Genomic DNA, 22,609 nt, shown 5'->3' with positions numbered 1-22,609 from the left:
CTTTGTGTGAAATGAGAACCTACCAAGTTTATCCACAAAAAACATGTATCAAACATGAATTTTGAATTTTTTCTTCCAGTGACCTTGACCTTCCCCAAATGACCTTGGGTCAAGGTCATGACACATCCTTGGGTCATGGGCAATCTTTTAGTGAAATGAGAACCTACCAAGTTTATCCATAAGAAAGATATGGACCAGACACGAATTATGAAATTTTTCTTCCAGTGGCCTTGAACTTCCCCACATGACCTTGGTTCAAGGTCATGAAACATCCTTGAATCATGTGCAATCTTTGTGTGAAATGAGAACCTACCAAGTTTATCCATAAAACAAAACATGTATTAAACATGAATTTTGAAATTTTTCTTCCAGTGACCTTGAACTTTCCCAAATGACCTTAGGTTAAGGTCATGACACACCCTTGGGTCATGGGCAATCTTTGTGTGAAATGAGAATCTACCAAGTTTATCCATAAGAAAGATATGGACCGGACACGAATTATCAAATTTTTCTTCCAGTGACCTTGAACTTCCCCAAATGACCTTGAGTCAAGGTCATGACACACCCTTGGGTCATGGGCAATCTTAGTGTGGAGTAGTAGATTCTAATGTCCCTCTGTAAGAAAGATATGGACCGGACACGATTGCACAGACAGATGTACAGACAGACAGACAGACGGACAAGGTGATTCTTATATACCCCCGCAAACGGTATAATATAGTACATTCCAGAATTCTCCATTTCTAGTTTAAAATTTATTTCTTCTGAATGAAAGAACATGGCGTTTGCTTCTGATACTAGCCAACTAGCACAAAGCAGAGGTGCTTAGGAACTGCGTGTTAATTTTTCTGTGGGCTCATTAAATTTGTGACTTGTTCGCCCACGTCGCGAATTAAAAATCTGCAGGACCATTTCAGTCCCCTTACTGAAAACAGACGTTTTCCACATGTTTTTGCTTTAAAAATCCCAATCAATTACTAGTAAATAAATAAAAGAAACATGGTCCTATTGTTCGTAAATATCCTTCATCTAATCAATTTACCAGTACTACATGCTTTGTGAAATCTTGAAAAAGATCGTCTTTTTTCTAATCCGAATTTCCTCCATTTCTCAGTCTATCGTTTATACGTGGTAGATATCCAATTACTCAGTCTTATGAAATGAAAGTGTTATTATCTAGATACTTTTCAAAATATTTAAACTAATAAATCATATTCATGTTACGGTGTCATTATGTATATACCCTTACGAAATAGAATAGTACAATTGTTAATTGAATTTAATTTCATTTCCTATGATGAAATATTTTTGCGAAATTAAGAACTTCAATTTTCGTTTTAAACAAATGTATTTATTTAATTAGTATCTACTTAAATTCCCATTAATGTATGCAACGGGTTAAAAAAATAAGAGATTTTGGATTAACAGATTTAGCCCCAGGCTCCTAAATTTGAAACTTAAGAAGCCCACGTGGCTAGTGGAAATTTTAGTGTAAACCTTGTATGTATATAGAAAGTGTGAAATAAGCAAAACAACAAAGAAAACAATAAATCATATATTCATGTTAAAGAAATACTATGAAATAATTGTAATTGTCTGCTTTTATATACCAAGCTATGACATACGATTATAATCGGTAAAATAGCATCGGATGCAGTAACCGATTAAAACCAATAATCGATTTTGAAAATTAACCGATGTCCCATCAATAATCCAAAGTGACATTAATATATGTCAATATTTTACTTCATCAATGTAGATAGTGTTTTGATTGAATATAATTTATGACATTTAAAATGAAAGTAGTTCGTAAAAAGGGTTTCCAAATGTGGAATCAATAAAACAAAAATGGCTGCTCATGTTTCTTCTTTAATACACCTTTACATTAAATGAGAAATGTAAAATCTGACAAAGTATGCTTATTTCTTTGATAAATCTTTACATTGAAGGAGAAACGAGAAAGGTAAATCGTGACATAGTATGCTTATTTTTTGATAAATCTCTAAATTGAAGGAGAATTGAGAAATGTGAATAGTCACATAGTATTCTTATTTCCTTGTTAAATCTCCAAATTGAAGGAGAAATGAGAAATATAAATACAGTGAATCTCGTTTAGTACGAACTTGGATGTTGCGATTTTTCGGATATAGCGAAGTTATATTTGATCCACAACTAAATAGATTTAACGAATTCCTTATATGGAATTAACCAAGTACGGATATATAGCGAAGTGATTTCATAAAAAAGAAGACAAAATTAAGGATAGATCTCACAAATATGTTCATATTGCTTTTGCAAAATAAAATGAAATAGTTTGTCTCGTACTCTACATACATAAATATTTACTTTATATATCAGGTCACGAACTAAATTTTTTTTGGTTTTCTCTACATTTATCTTAGATACCTATCCCACAACAGGATAACCAGCATACACGAGAATACATTTAATGGTCTGTCAAGACTATCGCTTCTGTAAGTATAGAAGTTCTAACTACTGTGAATCACTTTATCTCGATCTTTAATCACTGATTGAAACCAAGAAATCTTTCATTCGTGTTCTTCAGGTTATCGTTTTCATTCTTCTTATATGAATGTTCTGGACAGTATCTTAAATGATTTAATATACGAGGGGTGTTAAAAAAGTTCGCGGACAAGTTCAGGTAAAATATCATAAATCTCTTTGCGCTACAATTGTGCAATTTTTATAAAGAGTCTTTGTGATGTAAACATGCCAAAATGTAGCATGCTCCGTGAAGCAAGTTTTATCCAAAAAAAAAAGCTGTATATTTTTCAATGATCACCAGAGAGCACCAAATTCTTGTATATTTCTTGGAAAAAAGGTAAAGATTTTATCTGGAAAGTTTGACCGGTTTCGTGGAAATAGCGCTCACAATAGAACTTGTCCGCGAACTTTTCTAATACCCCTCGTATCTGCTAAGAAGAACAAATATCAAATCTACTAGTATTCGAAATAATGCATGAATTACTCGAAGGAGGAACAATTATAATACACAGCATATTTTTCCCTTTCACCTGTTATAAATTTTGTATCACTTTAAAGGGGGTCATTTCAATGGGGGTCAATTTTTTTATAGGACTAACATATAAAATAATGACCCCTAGAACTCTTTTTCTACAAAAAAAAATGATTTTTTTCCACGGGTGGAGGGTCATTTTTGTCGTTGAAAAATACCCCCCCCCCCCTCCTTGTCATTATTTGATGGGGGTCATTATTCGTCTTTACACCGGTCTCTCGGGTGTACACTGGTGAAGTACACACAACAGACCGGACATATTTTATAACCTTCCAGATTTCCAGATTAACAATTTATTATAAACTATCGAATTCAACATATAACATTGTAAATATATAGTGTTTGATAGTTGGTAGTAGTGATAGTTGTTTATTATTTTTTTTTGTTCTTCTTTTCCCTTTATTCTTATGACTTTTTTCTTTGTCCTGGGGAAAGGACAGACGGCGTCCCAAAAATTTGACAATTTTATTGTTAGAGTTCTTGGTCATTTTAGGAACTGTTCTCATCAGACACAAATACAAATTTTCATGTTGCATTAGTAATTTACATTCGACGGGGCATTCATGTCCTATGGACTTACATATTTCTAGTTTTCAAACCATGGCTTCCGAGAGTAGAGGCAGGTTAAAATAAAGGATCAAAGTTTCATATAGGAATAAAAAAGGGAGGATTCTAATATTCTTTTCAAGAACAAGAGCATAAATAATACGGAAACATTCTCAAGAAGTGAAGATTTAAGTTGGTATTTAAATCAGGTTAGGTTAGGAAAGGGTCATTTGTTTCCTACCATTATTTACCATCCACATGAAAATGCAAATTTTTAAAACATTTTAAACATCCTCAGTACAAAATCAATCATCGTCCAAATGATCATGATTTAAGGCCAATGAATAAAAAATGGGTGGGGTGGGGTTCTTGGAACCAGTGTGTTTGAACATACCGGGTATTATATATTTTTAAAATATTAAAACCATCTGACCCTGGGTTAAAAATTTAAAATTCAGATACCTTATTGCACATCCACCATCAAGCTTCTCCAAAATAGATAATTACCCTTCTGTGAAAATTGTAAGAGAGTTGAAAGAACCAAGGGCTTTTTGCATAGAAAACGTTATTGTTTATCCCCATTTGACCCCCGGGGAAGATTTCAAAATCACATTTTACTGTGTAAAATGTAAGAGGAGTTCAGTGACCCAGGGGATTTTGCATAAAAACGTCACTGTTCAATCCCCGGAGGAAAAAGGAAAATTCCGAAATCTTACTGCACATTTTCAGGACACCACTAACCATATTCAAAAAGATGATTAGGCTTCTATGTAAAATGTAAGAAGGGTTCATGGAACTAGATGCTGCATGAAAAAAATACATTTTTTCGACCCCCATTTAACTCCCAGGGATAAAATGAAAATTTAAAACCTTACTACACATCTGCAGGACACCACGAACCTATTTCTTTCAAAAGATGATTAGGTTACTGTGTAATATGTAAAAGGAGTTTAGGGAACCAGAGTCTTTATGAAAATGAAAACTCCGAAGCCTTAATACACATCTACAGGACACCACCAACCATCTACGAAAAGTCGATGATGCATGCTGCTGTGGAAAATGTAAGACTTTCAGGTAGTAGTGTTTGACAGACCGACGGAAGGGCGGACAAGAGTAACACCATTATTCCGTAACATTCTTTAGAAAGTGCGGGTAAAATGATGATCATCATCAACAACAGTTAGGCAATTAATGCATTGTCTTTCATCTCTTGGTACAATTAGTTACAATATCTGCGAACCTCTATTTATTAACACAGATACAGGTGATAGCGTATATTTACTCAGGGACGTAGCAACAGGGGTGGTGGGTGGGTGGGTGGGGCTGCCCCTTTTTTTCCCGAACAATACCTTCACTATAGAAAATGTTCATTGTAAGGATGGTTGCTCCCCCCCCCCACTTTTTACCATAGTATAGTGATATCAAGGAATTGTAGGAAAAAAATCGGAAGTGAAAGTAACTTGGCTTTGAAAAAATTGGCCACTATCCCCCCACCTTCCGCCCCCACCCCCGAAATAGGATTTTCGAGTTTGAGCAACTTTTAATTTCCGTATTTTTTTTTCGCTTGTCAACTTTTTCAGGTAAGTAAAAAAACATTTTCTCTGATGGTGACCCCCACTTTCAAAAACTATGCTACGTGTCTGTTACTCGTCTAGTGACGCTTAATTCATGTATAGACTTCTACAATATATATTTGTTTTAAAAATGTTTTTTGATTACTATAAGTACTTTGAAGTTTATAAAAAATAAAAGTATATCGGACTTAAATTACTACTTGGTTACTAGGATGTAACGTTCTTGGCGCCGCTTTAGGTCAATGCGTCATCCCTTTGAAGCAAGTGTTAAATTCGCCACAAATACATGGGTGCAATTTTGTTTGCACATGGCGATTCTTTTCAGGAATCTACCTCTGTATCTTTATCACCAAAATACCAATCCTATATTTTCATTTCCCCAATACAATTTATTGAAGCATACTTCTACTTCTCTAAGTACTAGTAATTCTTCAAAACAATCTGATTCCGAGGGGTATTTTGAGACATTCATTGATATTTAATAATACAGCATTGACCTAGTAAATTAAATATTAAATTAAGCATTCAGAAAACATGCTGAAGTTTGGCATCAATGTAAATTACTGTCATTTTCTTTTTTTCATAACAGTTGTTTTTCTTTTCAGATAAGTATTTTTATCACTTGACTCATCCTAACAATTAATTGTTTTAATTGTAGTCGTCATAATACATTTATGTATTTATCTTTCGTACAGTGCAATATATAGTAATCCTTTTCATTGTGATTGTGGGTTGAGAAGCTTTGTCAGATTTCTTCAATCAAAGAGAGTTGCCTTGTACAGAGACCATCCAGAATGTGCTTCTCCTAGCCAATTGAAAGGAACCCTGCTCACCAATCTATCAGTATCAAGCTTGAGGTGTCCTCCCAGTGACATTGTTACCACGCATAATAAAACCGATGCTGAGATGAGAACATCGTCATTGACCTTGTCTGTCTGGGAAATTACCCCTCCGACTACGTTTTCTCCAAATAATGCTGTTGTTTTCACCACTTCAGAAAAGAATCATTGTAAGTTTATTCAACAGTCTTACAGAATAATTGCATAAGCAAATGAATAATAATGACGAAAATTAAACGAAAGATTTAATCATAATGGATATTACTCCTAATTACTTCAGTTATATCTTTCTCTAGCATATAAAGTTCATAAATTATGAAAAAAAAAATAATGGAGCATAATTATGTAACATGTATCTGAGGATTAAAAACATATTTTCTTCATCTATATATACACATTGATCCATAATTAATATGCATTTAAAAAAAAAAGGTTTATCAATAGTCTACATGTAAGTACAAAGTAAGTTTATATACCAGGACCACCTCTCATATTAATATACCCATTAACCATTTCAACTCAGCATTAAGACACGCTGTATAATTTATAAAAGGCAAAAAAAATGACAAAAGCCAATGAAAACATTCTAACATATCTTTTTCCTGATTTAACTTGCAAGATTTACCTTCTTATTATCACTGCCCTTAAAACATGAACAGAAGAAAGAGGATAAAATTGTATGTGATCGTCAACAATATCGACTCTCATAGTTTTCAAATAGTAAGTATTGTTACAAAAACTTCGATGATTTTTAGTATGGAATTGACAATGACAATGACAAGGAATATATTCTCATAAACTGACATTAGTACAGTGTTGAGAAAGATTACAAGTATAGTTAAACATATATGTATGCGTGAAAAAGAAAAAAAAAGTACCAAGTAACAAAACTAACAGTGAGCTAACCAGGAGAGCCAACTCTCTCTAAAATAATTTTTATAAATTTACACAGTTTTGTTCATTGAACTGAATTTTTTGTATTAAAAAGTTGATCAAACTTATACACATTTGGATGTGAATAGTAATATTTTGATAATAATAATAACCTTGAATTCAAGATAAGTGAATCATTACAATTAAATAAGTAGTGAAATTCATCACCAATTTCATTTTTGGAACATAATTTACAAATTCTGTTTTCTCTTGATACATTATGCCATCTTTCAACTTCAATTGGTAATTTATGATTACAAGTCCTAAACTTACAAAATATTTTCCAGTACTTAAAAGGCAAAGATACTAAATACATTTCTAAACAAAATGAAGTTTTATATATTCTATAATTAAGACCTTTAGACGAGTTAAACATTTCACTATACCACGTCTGTTTAAACTGATCACACAGAGTGTTAAATACTATTTTCTTCAGCCATGATACATTTACAGGTTGACAAGTATGCCAAATATAAGAAAGTCCACATTCATTCAATATAAATTTGACAAAGTCACACCATGGATTATTGTAGTTCTTTAAAACACATAACAAATTCGATGATAATTTATCCCTTTGTAAAAAAGATAGTTTACACCAAAAACTTATTCTAACCTTTATATTAATTGAAATGGGGAATCTACCTTATTCACCATATACCATAAAATTTGGTGTTGATGATTTTACATGCAAAATATGCTTACAAAATTTTAAATGCAATTTTTCAATCAATGGTGACTGATTAAAACCCCACACTTCACATCCATATAAAACTATAGGTTTTACAATTTTGTCAAACATATCCAATGTGCATTCTACATTAAGGTTGTGTTTTCTACATTTTCCAATAACACCATACAAAGCTTTTGTTGCTTTCTGAGATAATTCTTTCACATTTAAGTTAAATGAACCATTTTTACAAAAACTTACTCCTAAATATTTAAAATTATCTACGATTTCTAATGTTTTTCCATTTAATGTAATTGGTTTTTCAATTCTTGGATTGCCCTTACCAAAGATTACAATTTTAGTTTTATTGGTGTTAACTTTCAGATGCCATTGTTTACAATATTTGTTAAATACATCCAATTGGTATTGTAAGTCTTCTGGTGTTTCTGACAAAAGGATTGTGTCATCTGCATACAGCAAAACAAACAATCGAGGATACATATTAAACTCCGATTCTAATTTAGACGTTATAAATGATAAACCTTTTACATTATTTGAATTCATGAAATCTTCAAGGTCGTTTAGATAGATGGCAAACAAAAATGGGGATAGGTTTTCCCCTTGTCTAACACCTACAGTACAAGGAAAGGGATCAGAATAAAGACCATTTGAGACTACTCTTGATTTAATACTTCTGTACAGCTGTTTTATAACATTAAAGCATTTACCATCTATATTATTTAATAAATCTTTATTCCAAAGACCTAAACGCCAGACAGAGTCGAACGCTTTCTCAAAATCAATAAAGGCACAGTACAACCTTTTCCTATGATACTTTGATGTTTCAATCAATGCATACAAAGTAAAAATGTGGTCCAAAGTAGAATAGTTTTTTCTAAAACCAGCTTGATTTTCTAAAATAAGATTGACAGTATTTGCATAATGATTAAGTCTCTCATTCAGAATAGATGTAAACAATTTACCCAAACAGCTTATCAAAGTAATGGTCTATAATTTTTAGGATCTGTAGTGTCGCCTTTGTTTTTATATAATGGAATAATATTTCCAAATGTCCACTGAGAAGGTATGATTCCTGAATCAAAAATCTTGTTAAATAATATTACATAAAAATTTGACATAGTATCTACAGTAGATTTTATATATTCATTAACAATGTTGTCATGTCCACTTGATTTATCATTTTTCAGAGCATGTATACATTTTGTAATTTCTTCATGTGTGATTGGTTGATTTATGCTGTTATTGAGTTCTGAATTTGACAACAATTTTAGTTCATCTTCAGTCAAAACATGTTCGTTTTCTCCCTCTCCCTCTACTCCTATGTTGCAACAATCTTTATAAAAATCATATAGTTTGAATATTTCTACATTACAGCATTTATTTTTATCACCAGAGTTTAATATTTTCCAATATTCTTTTGGGTTATATGATCTTAAATACTGTAATTTTCTTTTGATATCTGTCCTATGAAAATTTCGAGCAGATTTTAATTTTTGTTTGAACAACTTTTCTTTTTTCATACAAATCTTCTTTAAAAATATTACCTCTAAATCGTTTAAACAATTTTTGAGCTTTTTTTAAAATTCCGCCTTGCAGATTTACAGTCTTTTGTGAACCATGGCTTTTCAAAGACACATTTTTTCTTATCCTGTGAAAAGGTGGCTTTTTTATAAACACCAAAAACTTCCTTAGCACTTCCAACTAAAACTTCACCAGCTTTTTGAACAGAATTAGACATGGAAAATGAACATGCACTCTTTGTCGTTTTTTTTTTTTTTTACCTCGGTCGACTTATCTATTGAACACGCTATAATTACGACCATAAAACCACGACAGAAGATCACAAAAATTGTAGGTTCCGAGTTCCTTAGCTTTCAAATCAGTCCATGCAATGGTAAGTATTTAATCTGTGTTTTTGTATTGACATAATTCTGCTTCTTGTAGACTTATCAATACTGTATACAGGGTTATTTTCGCCCTTTCACACTTGCAAACAATTTTGCCCCGTTTTAAATTCGCCGAGTTATGTTTTGTTTAAGAAATTACACTCTATTCTTTGATTTCGCCCCGTTTTAAATTCGCCCAAATGAGGATAGGGCGAAAGGGGCGAAAATAAAACGGGGGCGAAAATTTCCCTGTATACAGTATTCATTTTTGTTTTTTTAGCTTATGAAACAAGCTTTTTTTTCATTTCTGTCGTAGACAAGATTAAACAGACGTCATTTAAAAATTTTAATTGATAATAGTTCTTATTTCTTTCACATATATTTTTCTACAGATTCCCAACTTTGATAACAAACAGTTTGAGAGACGATTGATACATCTCTTATTGTATTTTTTAAGAAACTGGATCCATGCTAAAAGTATCATTACCACTTTTTCATAGACGTGGTAAACGGTTACCCTATCCTCAAAATTTCAGACCCCATGGCTTATGTTAAATTTTCGAATTGCGATCTGCGTTCTAGTATGCAGTTTACTTTTGAATTGAAAATTGCAAACTGCGTTCTTTATTTAGATTTAGATTATATGTATGTGAACACAGCTATACAACGCAAACAGTATGTTTTAGTGGTTCGTGTTTTGCTCTGCTCCTATTTTGTATTGTTTAATGGACTTCTGATCTTGAATACTGTTCGTTATCTCCAAAATTATGTTTTTGGAATTAATATATTACAACGGGCATTGACGATTATGATTCCCTGCCTTCTCTTACATGTTTCATGACTTCAAGTACTTCTGTTTCTGCCTATAAGCTTATAGATTTCCTTTACTCCTTCATAAACATCAATTCAACACCTTCTTATCCATCACAATCAAAATCATTTATTAGTGTGTGGAGCGTGGCTTAGGAGATTTGATCGTGTAAAAGGATAACTTTTTGGAAACAGATGGTAGAGTCCCCGTAGGATATATTGTTTGCCTTTCCTTTAAATATTGCTCATATTCTCTCTTTTCTCTCTTCCACCGATTACTTTTTCATAAGAACAATATATTTTTCTGACTCTTTGATTATCATGGATATTTATGGAAATTTTAAAGCTTTAACAATTGTCCTTGTTATGCAGTTCGCCAGAATATTTGGAAAAGAAACCGCTTTCGGTGAGTATTTGTGGGATTTTAATCGAGTCAAAGGGAATTTTAAGCTGTGCCTTGCTTCCGATTCAACATTCAATATAAACTGAAAACTATACTCTTCAAAACAATTTTGAACTTCCATTGCACTTTTGGCGTTAAATTTTGATTTACCGGTGACAATTCAATTGTATTCATTTGGTAAAATTTGATTCGACATTATATCGAAATGCCCCTATAAAATCATTAGATGCAGTCAAATGTAAGTCAATATAATATTAGTTCTATAGTTAAAAAGATTGAAAGCCCCTCTTTTTAAAAAAAACTCTAACTTATAAAATCATAATTTTGTTGCGTATAAAATATTTAAAAAATGGTTTTAAAAGGAGATGTACGAGGGGTTATCAAAAAGTTCGTGGACTGAGGCTGTAAAATTAGTACTACGTAGTCCGAGCTTACAAAAATTTAAGGAATATAAAACAACAAAAAAATAAAGAAATGTTGAAAATTTTAGCTTGATATGTTCATTATTTCCCAAATTATAATAAAATAAAAACGACATTATATCATCACCCGGCGCCGTCGCCGTTTAGTTTTATGACAACGTCATTGTTTTTAATGTCTGCTTTTTCTACCGCATACATTTATTTTGATGAGATTCCCTTTAGCTGAAGAAGGGCTTCAACCCGTCTTGTTTATGTGACTTTACAATGTCATAAACAGCAGCTTTCAATACATATACTATTGCAAATAGATTTATATAATGGTATAGATTCTCGCTTGATGGGCCAGAATATTTTGATTTTTGGAGTTCAATATCTACATCACATGATCAACGTCATTTTTTGACGTGATTGATTTTTCACACCTTCACTACAAATTGACATTAACTGTACATTCCTTTTCTCTCTGAATCTATTTTGGCATTAAAAACAAGTAATCTGAATGCATATTATTTTTCCGTAGCCAGTTTAAACATTTCCTATGTGTATACCAGTTTTTCTAGGGGCAAAACTTTATAGAATGTTGGAAAAGGAAACCCCTCCCACCTTTTGACGTCATTTTTAAGCAATATTTGTTTGGATACTCCAAGTAAAATTTACGATAAACTTTCATAGAACTTCCAGAATGAGGTAAAAATTTGATATGTTATGGAACAGTAATGTCCCAACACATACCTGAAATAACGAGATATTTGGATGTCAAATGTTCATATCACAATAGTTTTTCTTCAATACATTTAGGTCGAAAAAACGTCGTTTTTGAGGTTGCGCCGCATGGACATACCATTGCTAACAAAAACATTACTAATTTATTAAAAAAATTAAATTTATGATTTGTGATTTATTCTATAGATAAAAAAGATGATGATAGCTAAATATTTTTTAATTCATTGATCTACCTAAAGCGGTTTTAATTTTATGGCACTAGTCCACGAACTTTTTGATAGCCCCTCGTATATGTCTGATTTTATATAAAGCTTTCCTGAAGATAATGAAATGATACAAAGAATTGCGAAAGGAAATAAAATTCAATGATTGATATAAGATTAATATATTTTCTCGGAAATTCAGCTAAACAATCATTCCTTTTGAAAAACATCGTAACCATTTATAAATAATATTTTCAACCGAGGCCGATCCTTTCGATTTGGGCTCATCAGGCACCATTCACATGTGTGATTTCGAGGTATTGGGATTGAGAGCCTAGAGTTTTAAATGCTTTGTTCGAAAAAATAGGAAGCAGGATATATGAGCACCTTTGAAAGATCATGACTTTAAAAAAGGATTTTTCCCCTCCTCGTACAGATACATGTAAACGAGTGAAATATAGATTTTCTACAAAACATATGCGAATAATAGCGTTTAATACAACATACACCCTAGAAAACAATGACGATTTAGTGCAGTGTTTGCCAATTTTCACACACTTGTATAAATTAAAAAAAAAGATAAGCGTCAGATCATAATTACAAACTAAGAATGTTTCAAAAGCACACAAATAAAAATAAATATATGAGTTTATGATACATACATACGCTTTATATTTCATAGATATATATGTCCAGAAGTTATGTCAGCAGAATTCCTCCCTCGTGTTGCCCCATCCCAGGGAATGTCAGCTATATTACGACTGTTCCACCAAATACAACACCCTTCCTCCCAATTTTGTGCAGCACATGAGAGAGTGTCCTTTTCCGGATCTATTCTCTCTGCAGACGTTAAGGTGCGAAGACTACAGACATGTGACATGCGCAGAAAGAACGGAATATAAAACTGCATGTAAGTATAAATAAACAACTGTGAAAATGTAAGCGAAACGGAAATTTTGAAATTTTTATGACAAAGTTTTGGGTGAGACATGTACTAAAATTTTATAATTTAGAATAAAAGAGCGGAAGGAAAGCGAATGTTAATACAAGAGCAAATCTGCATACAATACAAATAGCCTTCCATGAAACAAAATCATTGTCACTGATATTCTTTTAAAAAGTTGCATTAACTATTTCGTTTACATAATCAACTATTTGTTTTCTTTTATTTATTCCATTTTAGGTAAATATCGTGCAAATCAACTCAATGTCTATCACGTGATGTGTGTAGTGCACGATGTTGAAACACAGGAAACAATTTCTCCGGGAATTCTGGGAAATTCTCTGGACTCCTTACAGGGGAGCAAGGATATGAAGGATAACGCCTTTATAAATCCTAACTCACTGGTTAACTCTCGGCTATCATTAGATGCACTTAAGAAAGATTTATGCAGCAATTGAGTGTCTTGATTTTATTATAATTTTTTAATCGATTTTATTTTATGTACGTCATGATAAATCACGCATCTTTAAATCGATGACTTGAATGAAACCAGGGCTTAATTATAGCTTTTTGAAGTAGAGATTTTTAGGTACTTTTATGTTTGATCATTTAAATCCCACTTAAAGATGTATATATATGCATGTACCTGTTCGAGCAACAATAATTTCGGAAATATGCATTTAATGTACGTCTTGTATTATGTTAAGAAGTGTGCCAGAATTATAATTGATACAAGAAAAAGCATCTCAAAATTGTCAAATGTATATGTGTTTTTTTTTCGTTTCAGCAAAACGTCTTTTGAAAAATAGATATTGCAGAAGGTTTTAATTAAGATGAATCTGTTAGGTAAAATCATTCTACTCAAACTTTGGTTGTATTTTCCCATTCAAGAAAACCATTTATTTAGGAGGTCTAGAGAAGAAAAGCATAACTCAAGACGTGTTTTTCAATCTTTTACTAATAGAAAACGATAAAAATAATGATACACTGTACATAAAATATTTAAACTTATTTAAGGTCAACATATATATATTTTTTCATAATGACCACAAAATGACGATTCAAGGTCAACGAACAAATAAGTACTTAAGGATATTTCACAATGGGTACGTTTAATTAAATGCCAAAATCGTCATCAGAGGATTAGAACGCACAAGTATCTACGTGTTAAAATCCTGATAGGAGAATCAATTAACTTACTATACAGTACAGAAACAAGTCCTCGGTGTTATTAAATTATTCCACTTGAGATTAGCATTTACTTTCGAGTCCATTGTTGCAAAGGAAAAGGATTTATTAAATTTTCGTATGCTGACAGGTGGAAAATCCAAATATTGTTTTCTGACATGTTAAATAAGCTATGTCACAAGATATATTTTCAATTCTTATACAACACAAGTATAAGGAAATAATACGACGAGAAAACAAGATTTTATGAAAGAGTTCAAAACAAATTGAAATAGTTTTTATTTTTTTTTTTTAAACCAGCCAAGCTGTATTTTTAAATAATTAAAGGATACTATAATTTATTTTTATATGAAGTACTCATATATTTTATGTTAACTGAATGTCAACTGAATTCCTGATCTTGTTAAAATATTCAAACCTTTCTCACTAGTATTGTCTAAATATTAGTAATGGATTACCTTAAGAAAAAAAATTAAAGCAAGACTTTTACCATTGTTCAGTTGACTCGAAGATATTTGACGAAAACAATCTAAATTTTATGGGCGAAAATCAAAATATCTCAATAAATGAACAATTATAGTAATATCAATTTAGCAAAAGACAGTCTTTGGAATTATCACGAAATGGAACAAAACTACTCCGCCCTACCAACTCAAAACAATTTTGGATGCTACGATGGGGGGCGGGGAAATGGTAACAGCCCCGTTCTACCACGCCCAGACAGTATTGGAAGCTATACGGGGTGTAGGGAGGGGAAAATCTACCTTTCGTGGGGATCTCACATCATTCCTAGGTGTTTGTGTTAAATTTGTTTTCTCTTTAAGAATGTAATTTTCAGAACTCTGAATTAAACGTTCATTCGTCTGAGCTTGAATTTGGAACCGCACCGGGAGGGTTAAGAAACTGTGATTCTTTGCTTTCCCATTTTTCAGAAAATTTGACCGGGAAACCACAAAACTGTTTCTCTCTGTTGATTGAATTTTACATTTGGCAAAAAGCGGCAATCTGCTGTATTTTTTGGATTCGACCTGAGGTTTTAAGGACGAGATTTTCATCGGAAAACGAACATCTTTACTGTTTGGTTTCTTATTTTCTTGCGTACTCAGTTCTGGATGGTCTACGGGAGTCATAAGTTGAGGATCAACGATGACAAGAGGCTTAGCCTCGGTTTCATCTTCCTGTGAATTAACAGTTTCCTGAGCGTCTTTTCGCGAACTTTGCCGACCAGCGACGGGAAAACCTCCGTAAAGTTTTTCGGAATTTTTCTTTTGTTCCATGGCGTTAGTGTACATGAATCGGACTGATGGGAGGGCGTGGATGTGTAGAGAACTACTGACTGCCATATCTGCTAACTTCTCGTTTGGAGTTTTCTCTCGCGAGACTTGCTTCGCGCGATTTCCCGATGGAGGTGGGAGAGGTGTTGTTGGCTTCGGTGCAGATTCTGAATTTTCTTCATCTTCGCTAAAAAGAAATAAATAAAATATAGTAACTACTTACATGTGTATATTATCAATAAATATCACGGACTTCTCTTCTTGGTACAATGTATATTGATAAGTTATATTTCAATTAATTCTTGTTCTGCAATGTAAAGTTTGAATTTACGGCAACTCTGCATGTAAATTCAAAATTTACAACATGTTTCCAGCTGCAGATATGTTATTGTAATCTCTGTATACTGTTATAAAATTGAGATTCAAGTAAATGATTTATTGATGAAAGAATAAACCGCCTAACTTGACCAGTTTATCTTACCTGTTAATTTGCGCTACGACTATACGACATATGGATCCTTCCTCAAGATGTTTTTGAACATCTTTTCGCCAGTTTTCTACGTAACGTCTTTTGAACGGAGTTAACGATATATCCATTATGACTCTGTCATCTATGAAATATAAAAGAAAATCAGATGCGAGCAACTCAAAATATTTTGTAGAAATTATTCTATGCAAGAATATGGAAAGCATAATAATGAATGTTGAGAATAAACATAATCATAATAATAATATGGAATCCTTGAAATACAAATACTAAAACCCGTTTTTTAAATAAAAATCTAAATTTATTTTTATAATGAATTGGAGGAAAGTCTGTTTACATTTTGATGAAATACACATCGCCGTAGTTTTCTTTTTTTCTTTTTTTTTTATAATTGACATAATTATAAAGTACTTACCACATTAAATCAATGTGTAAAAATCCATCGCAAGTAGATCATTTAAATAAAGGACATCCCCTTCTTTAAAAATGATGGGTCGATATCAGCGTATAATTTTTCAAAATTACTATCTTTTTTTCCGGGAGTGAATGAAACCTCAGTTGCGGTCAAAGGCAATACGAAATTGACCCCAATTTTTTTTTCTACAATGACATCTACTTAAAAGACTACCGCTACGTAATTCAGGTGCGAATTAATGTTTAATCCTTCTTAATGTTCAAAGCACTACCTATATTGTTCACTGCTGTTTTAATAAACCGATCAGAGTGCAAGCGCCAGTGTTAATGAATTTTTAAAATTGGCGTTTAATCTACTGAAATTTAATATCCGTTTGGAGTCTTCATTTAAATACATTAAACGGATTGGGTTCGGAGCCGTTTTTTAATTGGAACGGCGAATGTGCAAGCTGGTTTAGAAATATAAATGATAGCTCTTCATTTAAAGTTCTAAAGAGTCAACTTTATTGCAATTTCAATTCGATTAACTGTCTTTTACCAGTTTGCATAGGAAACCCCTCAATAACCCGACACTTCCGGTATCAAATATTTTAAAACATCCGACTCCGCCTATCATCTGAAATTTTATCTTTTTGTTTCCTATTTCTAATGATTACCAATTAATTTATAAAATGATTAAAAACCATTAAAAAGGTATGCCATTGAAGCTTTTATTACAAAATACGCTGTTCATATAATTAATTCACAAGACGCGGATAATTGTTATTAATCGTATAATAGGATTAACTTTTTGAGATCAGTGGATACCCCGTTGATTCCTCGTCCTTAAAAATGCGCATATACACGTGTTAAGCATTTCGATTTGGTTTTTGCAACTGTTTTTTTTTAACTGATAATGCAGGGGCGTAGTATCAGGGGGGGCCAGGGGGGGCCAGGCCCCCCCACTTTTTCTGCCGACATTACCTTTACTATAGAAAATGTTTACTGAAAGGAAGGTTGGCCCCCCACATTTCAGCAAAGGGTAGTGTTAGTTTGATTTGAAAGATAGTTGGTCTTGAAAAAAGTTAGCCACTACCCCCCCCCCCCCCCTTACGAAATAGGATTTTCGACTTCGGGCAACTTTTAATTTTTCTTTTTTTTTTTTATTTTGTTTTTTTGTTTTGTTTTTTTTTTTTTTGCTTGTCAACTTTTTCAGGTAAGTAAAAAAAAAAATTTTCTCAGGTTGGCCCCCCCACTTCCAAAAACGATGCTACGCGCCTGTAATGACCCCTCCCCCTAAAAAAAATATGTAGAAAACCCTCTACAATGTAAACATTAGATAGGAATTCGATTTTTAAGAATTCATGTGGTGCATGAACTACTCGCTTCTCGCTTGCATATATATACACTGTATCAGCAGAAATTTTAACGGGGATTTAATTTTTGGATTTAAAGCACTGGTGTTGAGATCGTTTAAATAAAATATCGCGAACAGTTTATTCCTTTATTTGGGGTTATTGATATCTTTCAGAACATTGAAATCGCTAAATTCACCTCCTGCCAAAATTAAATACGGTACCAAGAAATAAGAATCGTTATTTATAATTGCTTCTCGCAAAAAATTACTTATATATACGGTATTTAATCCTATTTATCATAAAGAGCGTTACACAGGCGTGAAGCATCGTGATTCATGTCCCCATGAACCTCTGAAACATGAAATTCATCTCTTAAATTACACTATTCTATGTTTAAAGACTTAAGGCCATGTTACAACGCAAAATGTAAGACAAGACACTTTTGAGGATTGTTGCATTTTGCATAGATCTCGACGTAAAATGTAATAACACAAAATGTAATAATTCAGGTTTATTACATTTCGTGTTGTCATTACATTTTGCGTTGTAACAAAGCTAGCTTATGAATTGGGCAATCCGTGCCATCTATTTTCATCAACTGAATACAATGAACGAAATACCAAGTTTATTTTAACTAGCGAGCCTTGTAAAGCGACTTGGTCGTGATTAGTAATAATTCTCTTCACAGTCTAAGATACTGAGCAGTAAGTGTTCCGTGGACCAGGGGTCGTAAAGATACAGTTTTTCAAGTGAAATTAACTTAAAATCTAGTTTTAATAAATGTATCCAATGCCTGCTAAAAATTACTTTTAAGGACGTAGTTGTATGGACAATAAATATATACTGAAAGGATAAAGAAACGAATATTAAACTTTTGAGTTAAATCAAAACAATTATTTCTCATATGTTTTCCAGCATTGTTATCTTACATTTTAATTCATCTTTAATCAACAAGTTACCAAAATTTTGTGTGATTTTGAGTGCTAATTCATTAAAATTCTCATAATCTCCCTTTTGCATCAGTAACAAACTTGATTTTCCTGTGCATTGAGTTCACCAGAGCATTTATCTTTTTCAGATCATTATTATTCAACCCTTCCGACGGTAGTCTTAATGGTTGATATTAACTGTATTATTCCAAAGTCAACAAACTAAATCCAACCGCCCAATCGAATACAAATTTTCGATTTAGGATAGAACCCAGCAGGTTTGGTACACGTGGATGTTTTTAAAAAATGTCTCGACAAACTAAATTTTTCCAGTGTAAACAGGCTAAAATTAAAAGAATCACACAAACGACGCGTACGTGCCTGTTCGAGAGTAAAATCGACGTAAAGTGGCCAAGCTCGCGGCCGAATTTAGAGCAGAGAGTTTCTGTCAATTCAGGGTGAAAAAAATTAGTATGATTGTCTGCTAAATAATCAGTTTCAGTAATAATGCCTTGACAATAACTGAGGTGGCATGATGAAAAGACCTATCTTGTTGTGACGTTGTTGCGCGCAAACGTCAGTGTCATGGTTGGTTGGAAAAATTTTAAGTTAACACTCTGACAACCAAAAAAACTTTTATTTGGTTGAAAAGTTGAAAACAATCTAAACAGCAGCATGTTTTTGCCTTTTTATTCACTTATGCAATATTGAATTCAATTACTAAACCCACAGTAGATTACGTCAGCCATACCACGATTGCAAAACATTTATACGAACTGCAAATATGCAAAAACGATGTCTATGACTCTAATACATCGTATGACACTACAAAATTTTATCACAAAATTATCATCATCAACATGCACGTGTTTTTGACTTTTTATCATTTTCTCTACGTGACGCCATACATTTCATGGTTGAGTAATTTTGACTAACGATTCTAGTGCAAAGTAATCAAAATACACATCTGACCAATTTTCATAATTTTAGGTCACATAGTCAAAAAACATTCCCATATAATTATGTTCTTATGCGTTTCTTTTTCCTTTCAGTATATAAAGTATGTATGTCTTTTAAGTGACTTACTAGCTATGTTTTTCAGTTAATATAATGAGAGAAATGGGCTTTAAAATTTAACAAGTACATGTATTTATCAAATAATTAACTTTCAAAATCTATTTGAAATTGTGGTGCAATGCTGAAGAAAAAAAAAATGATTCAAGCAATTAGAGACTGAGAGTATTTAAGACTGTTTTGAAGGTACTTTACGAATGAAAAATTATAAATCAAAATGATAACTTTTTTTTTACAATTCAGACTGTGGGCGATTTGCTTTGATTGATTAGTCGTGTTCAAAAAGAATGCTAGTATACATGTATAGATCCAATCATAAAATACAAGCCATAAAACCTAAGATTTTTTCATAACACACTCAATTTCTGACCATTTTCCTGCAGAAAGTCCCACATATACAATCGAAATGCTAGGTTTGTCTATAATACTTCTCAAACAAATAATATTATGACACTTTTAAGTTTCTACATTTTTTGAAAAGTACTATAATTTTATTGAAGGTATGAACTTGAATACAGGTCAGTCAAACTTGTGTCTTGCAGTTTATAAAAAAAAATTAATTAAGCAGATTTTGAGTCAGTTTGCAATCTGCTGATTTAAAACCAGAATATTCTAGTCAATACTCTTCATATATTACCAAACAAATAAAAAGTCAAGCTTTTTGTTATATGTTTTATTCACTAGATAAATTATCATATTAAGCATTAATCTACAAAGAAATTAATTTGATAGTTTATATAAGATTTTAAGCATTTTTTTTCAAAAGCATCGATCTATGCTAATTATTTTCCTTAAACTCAGTATATGTCAAATATAAAAATATAGTAAAGTAAAAAAATAAAAATAGAAGAAAATATAACTAGATTACAAACCATACTTATGCAATCAGGATTGAATTAAAAGTAATTCACTTTCTGTTCTACCTATGAAATATACATGACTGTATAGAAATAAAGAACAAGGTCCATTCATAAACAATTCAAATCAGGAAAAGATCAAACACGGACCTCTAGAACGATTAGAGGTGGGATCAGGTGTCATACACGTTTTTCATAATATTAAAGACAAATCTACTCTCTGCCCTCTGTATTTAACTTGCGTGTATAACTGTTTTTTTTTTAAAAAAACAGTGCATTTTAGATTGATCATTATCAATCATTTGCTCTAATTATCGTCTTTTAAGGACTTAGAAAACCTTATAACTATTAGTCCAATAATATATATAATATTTATGCTCAATGTCTAAATATTCTGATGCGAACCCAAATCAGAGATGCCTAATAGAGGAAAGAACGACTCTATCTGCAAGTTATATAGAGATAAAACCCCATGAAGCACATACATATACATGTCTATATCAATAAACTGGCCAGTTTAAATTTAGGATTGCTGAAAAAATATCAGAAATCCAAAACAAATATATACATGTAGCATAGAAAAATGATTAATTTATAGTCAATCATATTTAAATGCGAAAGAAATTTCAAAGACTTGGATATTATAATGAGAGGTACAAAAAGTAATAATATTATTATTATGTTGATAATGTGGGTAAAACATACTTCTTATACATATATGATTTGGTATCATGAAGTATATGGAGATAATGAAAAGTATTTGATATCTTAGTCCATAAAACAAAACAAATTAGGAGCAGTGCAAATATAGACCTCCTGAACATCAGAGGTGGGATCAGGTCCGATGGAGGAGTGAGTATCCCCTGATGACCTGTCATTCCCGCCGTGTGTTCCTTGTCATAATCGGAAATCCATCGTCAATTCAATAGACATAAAAAAATTGCGAAAGAAATCTCACAATGTTTAAAATTATATCACTGAAATCACAAAATTGTAAATAATGGGTTTGTGGGCCACAATATCCACCGTGTAAATTTTGTACGGATCATTTTCAATAAATGACAGCAGCTTATTGTGATTAGATAAACACACAAGATTCACAGAAATATCAAAACCAGGCTACTGATTTCACTTTTTTCTCGTCGACTCTATTTTCTCGTAATTACGCGAGTCTGTTAATATTCTTGTGTATATTTGTATTATGAAGTATATTATATAACAGAAACCACAACTTGTGAAAATTTTGTCCAAATAACTTTCATGCGAAAAAACAGTATCGTGAACTACACGCAAAATCACGCCAAATAAGGTATATGTATGGAACGCCTTCACTGCCTTATAGCAGAACACTGCGATTGCATTGTGTCAACCTTCCATTACATTATGTCAACTCTTTATGACATTTACTCACACTGGTATTGCATTGTGTCAACTTTCCTCTACATTATGTCAACTCTTTATGACATTAACCCACACTACTATTGCATTGTGTCAACCTTCCATTATATTATATCAACTCTTAATGACATTAACCCACACTACTATTGCATTGTGTCAACCTTCCATTACATTATGTCAACTCTTTATGACATTAACCCACACTACTATTGCATTGTCTCAACCTTCCATTACATTATGTCAACTCTATGACATTAACCCACACTACTATTGCATTGTGTCAACCTTCCATTATATTATATCAACTCTTTATGACATTAACCCACACTACTATTGCATTGTGTCAACCTTTCATTACATTATATCAACTCTTTATGACATTAACCCACACTACTATTGCATTGTGTCAACCTTTCATTACATTATATCAATTTTTTATGACATTAACCCACACTACTATTGCATTGTCTCAACCTTCCATTACATTATATCAACTCTTAATGACATTAACCCACACTACTATTGCATTGTCTTAACCTTCCATTACAGTATGTCATCTCTTTGTGACATTTATTAGCACTACTATTGCATTATATCAACTTTCCTTTACATTAGGTCAACTCATGACATTTACACATACTATA

General features: G+C 32.2%; 2 protein-coding genes across 6 annotated transcripts in view; one reads left to right on the top strand and one right to left on the bottom strand.

The window, feature by feature from the left end:
- LOC134269095 (slit homolog 1 protein-like) overlaps positions 1–13,770 on the top strand; it is a 35,624-nt gene extending 21,854 nt beyond the window's left edge. For 3 of the 5 annotated variants that reach the window (XM_062751318.1, XM_062751316.1, XM_062751314.1), the window contains 4 exons: positions 2,403–2,474; positions 5,853–6,166; positions 12,747–12,974; positions 13,248–13,770. In XM_062751318.1, coding sequence (XP_062607302.1) covers positions 2,403–2,474; positions 5,853–6,166; positions 12,747–12,974; positions 13,248–13,465 — 832 coding nt within the window. In that variant the 3' untranslated portion in view covers positions 13,466–13,770. The remainder of the gene's footprint in view (positions 1–2,402; positions 2,475–5,852; positions 6,167–12,746; positions 12,975–13,247) is intronic. The other 2 variants (XM_062751315.1, XM_062751317.1) reach the window with 2 other exon arrangements.
- A 912-nt stretch (positions 13,771–14,682) lies between these two features.
- On the bottom strand, positions 14,683–16,974 carry LOC134269087 (uncharacterized). Its single transcript, XM_062751308.1, has 3 exons — positions 16,372–16,974; positions 15,951–16,073; positions 14,683–15,656 (listed from the first exon to the last, which is right to left on the bottom strand). The coding sequence occupies exons 2-3, from the start codon at positions 16,064–16,066 to the stop codon at positions 14,903–14,905; spliced, it is 870 nt and encodes a 289-aa protein (XP_062607292.1). The 5' UTR covers positions 16,067–16,073; positions 16,372–16,974; the 3' UTR covers positions 14,683–14,902.
- Between the last annotated feature and the right edge of the window lie 5,635 nt (positions 16,975–22,609).

The sequence above is a fragment of the Saccostrea cucullata genome, unplaced genomic scaffold (genome assembly GCF_032062105.1).
Source record: "Saccostrea cucullata isolate Sc308-1 unplaced genomic scaffold, CSIRO_AGI_Scuc_v1 ctg402, whole genome shotgun sequence".
Lineage (NCBI taxonomy): Eukaryota > Metazoa > Mollusca > Bivalvia > Ostreida > Ostreidae > Saccostrea > Saccostrea cuccullata.
This window is presented reverse-complemented; position numbering and strand designations above follow the sequence as displayed.

Bases quoted from the DNA above. Each gene is read 5' to 3' on its own strand.
- LOC134269087 (XM_062751308.1), bottom strand. From the start codon at position 16,066: ATGGATATATCGTTAACTCCGTTCAAAAGACGTTACGTAGAAAACTGG. The intron at 15,657-15,950 runs GTAAGATAAACT...ATTTCTTTTTAG, and splicing joins GTCGTAGCGCAAATTAACAG to CGAAGATGAAGAAAATTCAG.